This window comes from Neophocaena asiaeorientalis, unplaced genomic scaffold, assembly GCF_003031525.2.
Source record: "Neophocaena asiaeorientalis asiaeorientalis breed wild unplaced genomic scaffold, Neophocaena_asiaeorientalis_V1.1 scaffold132, whole genome shotgun sequence".
Lineage (NCBI taxonomy): Eukaryota > Metazoa > Chordata > Mammalia > Artiodactyla > Phocoenidae > Neophocaena > Neophocaena asiaeorientalis.
In genome coordinates this window covers 3,928,293-3,936,461 of record NW_020173393.1, presented here as the reverse complement: position 1 = coordinate 3,936,461, position 8,169 = coordinate 3,928,293, and the positions used below count along the sequence as shown (strand labels likewise).

At 47.8% G+C, this 8,169-nt stretch overlaps 1 protein-coding gene across 1 annotated transcript in view; it reads right to left on the bottom strand.

The window, feature by feature from the left end:
- The window catches only part of PTPRT (protein tyrosine phosphatase receptor type T), a 754,628-nt gene extending 746,464 nt beyond the window's left edge, over positions 1–8,164 (bottom strand). The window contains exon 1 of the mRNA XM_024746810.1: positions 7,984–8,164. Coding sequence (XP_024602578.1) covers positions 7,984–8,164 — 181 coding nt within the window. The remainder of the gene's footprint in view (positions 1–7,983) is intronic.
- Between the last annotated feature and the right edge of the window lie 5 nt (positions 8,165–8,169).

Sequence of the window (8,169 nt, the reverse complement as noted above, 5' to 3'; positions counted from 1 at the left end):
CCGAAAAAAAAAAAAAAAAAAAAAAAAAAGATGGGGGTGGAGAGAATTTATATGTGCAAACTCAGCATTTCTTTAAGAATGAATATATAATATTTTATCACTAAAGGGGGAAAAAAATGTATTGACCCCACAGTGACCAAATGGGAACATAAGAGCTTATAGCTTTAAGCCAATCAATACCATCAGGAGTGATTAAGGACACTTTGGGGCCTATGCTTCCAGATCATTTCAATGTAAGCACAACATTAAAGAAACAGTAGGTCAGATTTTGGACGAGTCACATTTTTCCACTGGAGAGCCTCTTACATGGGTTACAAGTCAATCTACACATCTGTGAGAGTAGATCAGGCCCCAGAGTGAAGAAGAGGTAATCCCTAGGGTCCCTTTATTTTCGCCAAGAATCAACTCTAGATCAGAAAAGCCCTGACCAGCCAGTCCCCAGCCTCATCAAGCTGAAGGGAGGCACTCAGGATGTGAAAGCCACAGATGCCCCGTGTCCCGTGAAAATGCCAAAGAAAGAAGCCGCCTCTCCGGGTTCTCCCCCGTTTGCAGACATCATTTCTCTCTTGACTTTCCTAATACTAATAATCCTAATGGCAGTTTAGTTCATATACGGACCAACTGCCCTGTTCTAAGCCCCATGCAGGGCCCAAGGGATTCAGCAATGAGAGGCGGCCCATGTCCTCAAGTGGCTCACAGCCTCAGTGATGAATCAGAGAAAACGTGTCATAAACTCAGCCACAGAAGCACAGAGCAGTCAGGGAAAGCCCCCTGGAGGAGGTGACATCCTCTATCAATAAAAAGAAGGGGAACAGGAGGTACCCTCGAGCCAGAGGCATGATGGGGTGGCCTTCGGGGTTTGTGGTTGAAAACAAGAAAAAACTATGATGATCTGTCTCAAAAATAGGAATGTTCTGGAAGAATATTGGGAAACTCATCATGAAGAGAGAGCTGGAGGACAGCTTGAAAAAGAACAGAAACTAAGGCAGTTCTGGGGGACCAAGAAACAGGCAGTTGAGTGACCTCTTTTAGGACAACCTCTTGTGGTACAGATGCCACCCCTCCACTGGACACACCTGCTACACAAGCCTCTGGCTGCTGACTCACCCCCCACCCCCAGAGGATAAGTCCTGGGCAGGAGGGTCTAACTGGCTGAGTCCAGGTCACATGTCCAGCCACGCCCAGGCTGCTGGGGGTGGTAAGTATCCGGCAATTTCACATGGTGGCAAGCTCCACACTCCACCAAGATCCCACACAATGAGAGAGTCCCCAAATCAAGAAGCAGGGTTGGAGGCAGGACTCCCAAAACAAAAGCATGAAGGCTTCTCTCCTGTGATTATATAGAAGGGGAAAGGTAAGAGGAGAGGGCAGGAGAGGGGGCTGAGGCTGGAGATAGATGCTGGCGTCGTATCAGGAGAATGTTCAATTATTAATAAGAGCAGGTCATTTAACAAGCATTCACCGCTACCTCTTACATCCCAGGCACTGGAGTTATGTGCAGGTAAGATGGGGCCCCAGCCTATAAGAACTGAAGTAGCTCAGCACACAGACTATGAAGAGGCTGGCTTCTCTTCTAGTTGGCACTGGAGAGCCCATCCTGCTTTGTACAGCTGACGTCCACCTTGCCTGGTCAGTGCTTGGACTGCTCTGATTGATTACTATTTAGAACATAACTCCTGCTCATCCCCAGAAGGTCTCCGTCCACTGTGCTAAGAGCCATAACGCAGTGCACTCAGGGGACCATCACCAGTTCCTGACTTGTGTTCAGGGCTTCAGAATTCACAAAGCGTTTTCCCAATACTGACTCACGGGCAAATTTCCAGGATTCCATGTTTGACATGTGAATGATATTCTTCTTCCAGATCTCAAAAATAAACATAACCACTCTGTGTTCGGTACACAAGGGAGTACAGAACTACAGAAAAATATGTAAAGCAAATTTGGTAACTTCTGTTGGAGAGGAGCACAGAGATCTATGTAAAAGAACAGTCACTGCAATGTGACCGAGGACTCAGTGGAAGGAACTTAAACATGCAACAACGTGGTGGTTAAACAAACCATAGAACAGTCACTGGAATGGAAAACTATGAAGCCTTTACAAAGCATGCTTTTGAGGAATACATAATGCCATGGGAAAATTCTTAAAAATAGCACTAAATAGAAAAATAGATATTTATGTAAGTTCATGTGCACATATGACTTTTGTTCTTTATAGCAATCCCTATGTGCATATTCTCTACAATGAATATGCATTATTTTTGCCATCGTAAATCACGACTGTAAGAAATAACTTTAAAAGATGTTTAGTTGACGGCAGCACCACGTATACAATATATATTTCTCTATCCTGGGGGTTGAAGCCTGGCTCCTTTTATATGTAATTTCTCTCTCTCTGGGGCTTGGTTTCCTCAAAAATAAAGAGGAGACAATATCTCTGAACTTACGGGATGGTGGCACATTAGATGAAATGTGTAGGAAAATGCCTAACCCCATTCTTGGTTAGAGTGATCACACAGTAAATGCCAGTTCTCTTAAAAGAAAGCAAAAGCTCCAATACTGACAGCACACTGGTGTGAGTTCTAATGCAGAAAAGGTGACGGGATCAGGGTACTGATGTGTAATTGACCCAGGAATCGTTTCCCAGGGCTGCCGTAACAAATTACCACAAACTGGGTGGCTTAAGACGACAGAAACTTGTTCTTTCACAGTTCTGGAGTCCAGGAGTCTGAAACCAAAGTGTTGGCAGGGAATTACACCCCCCCCACCCAAAGGCTCTAGGAAGGATCCTTCCTTGCCTCTTCTGGTTTCTGGTGTCTGCTGGCAATCCTTGGTTTTTCTTGGCATGTAAATGCATCGCTCCAACCTCTGCCTCTGGCTTCACATGGTTCTTTTCCCCTGTGTGTCTGTGTGTCGCTTCTCCGCCACCAGTAACACCCTATGAGGGCTCAAGATAACCAGCCTGACCTCATCTTTGCCCGATTATATCAGCAAAGACCCTATTTCCAAATACAACCATATTCACAGGTGCCAAGACCAGGACCTTCACTTATCTCTTTGCAGGACAAATTTCAACCCATAACAGACCCCAACCTTCTCGCTATACATATCAGCAGTTAGAGCAAAGCAAAAACACGCTGCCAAGGGGCCAGTGGCATGAAGGAAAAGCCAGTACCGTTCTGGATCTGTGCCTGCTTCCATGGCAGGCTGATTGGAGGAAATACTCCCGTCTGTACGTGTATATGTTTACTCTGGATTTTCCCCAACACCTGCCCTTTCCAATCAGGTGACTAACTGGGTTCTTTGTATTTCTCTGCTCTAGAGATTTGTACAGGATGGAGAGAAGAAGCTGCTTGAAGTCAAGGGTTCCTTCTTCCTTTCTTTTTTTTTTTTTAAGGTCTAAACTTACTAAACAGATGATACTGTGAGTCCAAGAAGGGCTGGCCTAACGTGGGTGTGGTTTTGAAGGCTAGGAAGGAGAGGGGAGAAGTTCCTACACTGGGAAGAGGAAAGGAATGGATTTGTTTGACCCAAACTGCTGGATGACAGTACTCGTGGAGGGAACAGACCCCAAAAGGGATGCTGGGTGATGCACCTGGGCTGGCTCAACTCACGAGAAGGGCTCCAAGCCTTGGGAAGAAGAAGCAGAATTATTAGCCCCAAAGGGACCACAAGGAATGTGACAGCGGGCTTCTCAGAGGAAACCACAATGACCCGCTTAAGTCCCAGGATGTCGGTAAAGTCCTAGGGAAAGGGGAGGCCCAATAAAGGCTACGATGTAATGGCTCACGCCCTGGAGGCTCAGCGTTGATGTAAACACCTCAGTTCTTGTGCACCTGGGTTTGCAGCTTGAGGTTCGGTCTGACACTTAATGTCCTACAAGCATCAGAAGGAAAAAGAGAAGAAAACGTCCCAGCCCCACTTCCTCTGGCTTCAATCCCTCTAAAAGGACACTGACAGCACTTCCGTCTCCCCTCAGCACCCCCAGCGACCCTCCTGCTGGGCCCTGGGCTGGACCTCAGGGAGGACATGTGGACACTCATGCCAAGGTTGGAGAAGGCAGAGCTGAGAACCAGTGGCAGCTCCAGTTAGTTCCCTGGGCGAGATGGAGGCTTAGGGAGAGCGTCTGTGGGTGCAGTAACCCCCATCCTCTGCAACAGCCCCAGTAAAGATGAGGTGGGGGCAAAACCAGGGCTGAAGCCTGGAATGTTAGACTGAGGGCTTTTCTCAGGGAGAGGGATGAGGAAAAAGAGTGGGATGAGGGGCTGTGTCTAGCACTGAATTAACAGACTCAAGATGGAAGAGGTGTTCTCCCTCAGGGTAGCAATGTATCCTGGGTATGAAAAAGGGGCAAGGTTCCAAGGTGGACTTAGACTTACAGTCCCAGAGACTGTAAGAACCAGGAAAGAACTTAAGACAACCAGCACTGATGAAGCCCTACTATGTGCAGACACGTCACACCCACACAGGCATCAGCCCATTTAACTCTCACAGTGGTTCCCACATTAACGATGAAGAAACTGAGGCAGAGGGATTAAGGCCCAGGGTCAGTCAGCTAGGTGCAGGATTGGAATAAGCTGGCCTGTAACAAGTCGATGATGAGGACTTTGAAAGCGAAGAACAGGACGCCATGAGTGAGAACATCGAGGGAGTCTCTCATTAGACGGAACAGTGAGGCACATCTCCCTGAGAAGGAGTGATGCTGAGACCTGACAAAACCAGGCAACTGAAGAGTAGAGAAAACGACTGCAGCAAGAGGGTATGGCACGTGCAAAGGTCCTGAGCCAGGAAAGACTCAGACATGCCCAGGGAACTGAAACATGACCAGTGTGTCTGGAACATTTTGAGAGAGAAGAAAAGGGGCTCAGAGAAGACACCAGATCATGCAGGACCTTGCAGGCCGTGGTGAGGAGTTTAGGGTTCATCCTTTAGACCAGGGGAAGTGCCCAAAGGCCAGAGGCTGACTGACCCAGAGCCTAGCACTGAGCCTGACACATGGGAGGGGCTCAGTAAAAGGTTGTGGGACACATGAATACGTAGAGCCACACTAGATTTCCAAAAGGATGGAAACTGCTGGCTTTACAGAAGGAAGAGGAGGAGTTCAGCCTTTGCCCATGAGAAGAACAAACAATTTCACCTAATCCAAATTCACTTTCATGGCTCTCTGCCTAAGAAGCACGCGGAGCTGCTGCAAACCACAGGTGTATCACAACAGAATAATTTCAGTAATCATCGTCAAATGCCTCTATTTAGAAAAGCTCAGAAGACTGTATTAGTACACGCCAATATTTATGAAATGCCACGGTGCCATAATAAGGGTCTGAGAAAATTAAGATTAGGAGCAAGGGTTGCTCCTTCCAAGAGCGAAAGTGGCATGGTGGGAAAAGTAGCCATGTCACGTGGCTGCCGGGAACCTTGGTTTTCTGATCTGTAAAATGGAAGGATGGTAGCAAAGATTTAAAATGTGCTCTAATAAAGGGCCCAAAGGCATTTAATAACATTTATCAGACATTTCTTCATTAAAGAAACACTTGATAAAGACTATTTGCCCATTCATCCATGCATCCATCCAACAAAATGGTATTCGTACATACTGTGCGTGACGCACTGAATGAGGCACTAAAGATAGTCCAGGAACAAGACTGTCGTGGTCCTTGTTCCCATGGAACTTCTCATCTGGCGATACAGTGTACACTGAACAAGTAACATCAGCGATGCGTGTTCCTGAGGAAAAGAGCAGGGTGCAATGGGGAACACTTACAGAGAGAGCAGACCCAGACTGGAGCATCTGGGGAGCACCGGCCTAAGGAAGAGATGCAAGAGCTGAGATACGAAGGGGAAGTACAAGAGAACGGGGTGGAGGCGAAAGTTCTACGAGAGTGCCAGTCTCATGTGAGTTCCTGAGGCAGGAAAGGGTCTGGAGCATTCTGGCAACTGAGAAGAGCCAGTGTGAAGTGAACATGGGGGGAACTGGGATGTGGGGGGCTGGACCCCTCGACGGCTACAGGAGGGCATTGCTCTCCTCTCTCAGAGCAAGAGGAAAGCCTCCAAAAGATTCTAGGCAGAAGCTGGGTGGGGGCAATGAAAGGGACAGATAACGTGAACAGGCCTACGTTCTAGAACAATCTCTGGCTTCTGTGCAGAGAGTGGGTAAAAGTCAGAAGAGGAAGCCGAGAAGTCTGTGTGAAAGTCTTCCAGTGATCCAGGCGAGAGGAGATGGTGCATGGCACCAGGGCAGCGGCGGCAGAGATAGAGAGACGTGAGCAGACCTGTGATGGGCTCAGGAGGTAAAGGGGCAGGACGGAGTGATTGACGAGGAGAGGGGAGAGGAGAAAGGTCAGAGAGAAGTGTGACCCCTGGGTTTCTGAATCAGCACCAGAGTGAGGAAGTGGCCTTTTGAGACAAGGAGCATTAGAGCTTGAGTAGACGGAGATGAATCAGGACTTCAGTTTGGGAGATGTTGAGTTTGGAGAGTCTGCATGACCCCACAGGGCATCCAGTGGGCTAAAGATGAGCCGAAAGAGCCTATGTGTGCGTGCAAATACACACACACAACACACACACACACACCACGCACACACAGGCACTATAAGATCTGAATTTATTTGGCCAACATCAAAGCTGGCCACACAGAGAACAGCAGATGCGGTAGGTAGCCTTCCGCAGAGGTGCAGTGCACGCCTGGGGTTTCCAATGGAAAAAGTGATTCTATCACGTAAACCAAGACGCTTTTGAAAGTAAAGTCAGCATTTTCAAAAAACTACCATGGGACAACAGGCATAGAGGTTGTCCCATGGTCACCTTACTAATGGGCACCTGTAGCGGTTGATGACTCTGCTCACCCACGTCAAGCAAGATCCTACCAGATCCGAAAAGCTCAATTTCGTACCATGTCACAGCTTTACCGTACCTGGGGCTTGTGTCTATACTTGGGAGAAACGTACACAAACAACAGATGCCCTTAATAGGAACTAGATAGAGCCATCCAGTAGCCTCCTGCTTGGGGTCAAACTCAGAGTCAATAAGGTCACACAAGCCACACCCTCACCTAGACATCTCTGAGCATCTCTCTCCGGCTTAACGACATCCTGGCAAAGCTGTGTCTCAGAGCAGCTGGGAGGACAAGGCAGCTGGGCAGTGGGCTGTGTACACGAGTTCATAAGAGATGTCTGACGGCAACTGAAGTCATGGGGAGAGTTGAGGCCATCCGTGGTGTGATGGTTAATTTTGTGTGCCAACTTGACTGGGCTAAGGGATGCCCAAATAGCTGGTATTTACAGCTGGCATTATTTCTGGGTGTGTCTATGAGGGTGCTTCCAGACTTGATTAGCATTTGAACTGGAGAATTGAATAAAGCAAACAGTACTCCCCAATGTGGGTGGGCGTCATCCAATCCTCTGAAAGGCCAAACAGAACAGAAAGGCACCTCCTCCAGGTGTATCTCCCCTAGAATACATCGGCTATGACTCTCGTAGGCCTACATCACGCAGGTATTCATCAGGAATGTATATTAGGCCTTCAGTCCCACTGGTGAAGGATAAACTTGGCATTCAGGATGCCGGGACAACAACTTTATGAGCTATATTTGGACTGTAGCGGTTCCCCTGCATATATACAAGCTATGTCTGTGTGGCCCAGAAGGAAAACAATGACCTCAAATTCTTGAGAAGCTTTCTTCCCCGCAAATCCCATGACTATCAGGCTCCCAGACAAAACTCAGTGATGTCCCACTGGTAGCTAAAGCTTAGAATCTCAAAGCTAAAAGAAATCCTAAAATTTCCTGAATCCAGATGACATATGACTTCGCCCATATGCTTAAGAATTCACCCAGCCTTGGTCTGCATACCTCTGGGGATGGGGAACTTATTACCAACAAAATTATCTACTGCCCTCCCCAACAGCTTGATCCAGAAGAAAGTTCTTCCCCATGAGTCATCATAAAAGCTACCACCCCCAACAGAGCCTCAAACACAGTTGGTCACGTACCTGTAGGCACCGCTGGGTCCAACATTGGTTTCTCCCACGTGTTAATCTGCTCCCAGGTAAACCCATTGGTCCCCAGGGCCACGCTGTAACCACAGTTGCTGTAGTGGTCATCAAAGGAACAGCCACCTGCAGACAAAAGAGACGTGAGTAAATATACCCTTGTGTCTGGGGCTTGGTTCATTACCC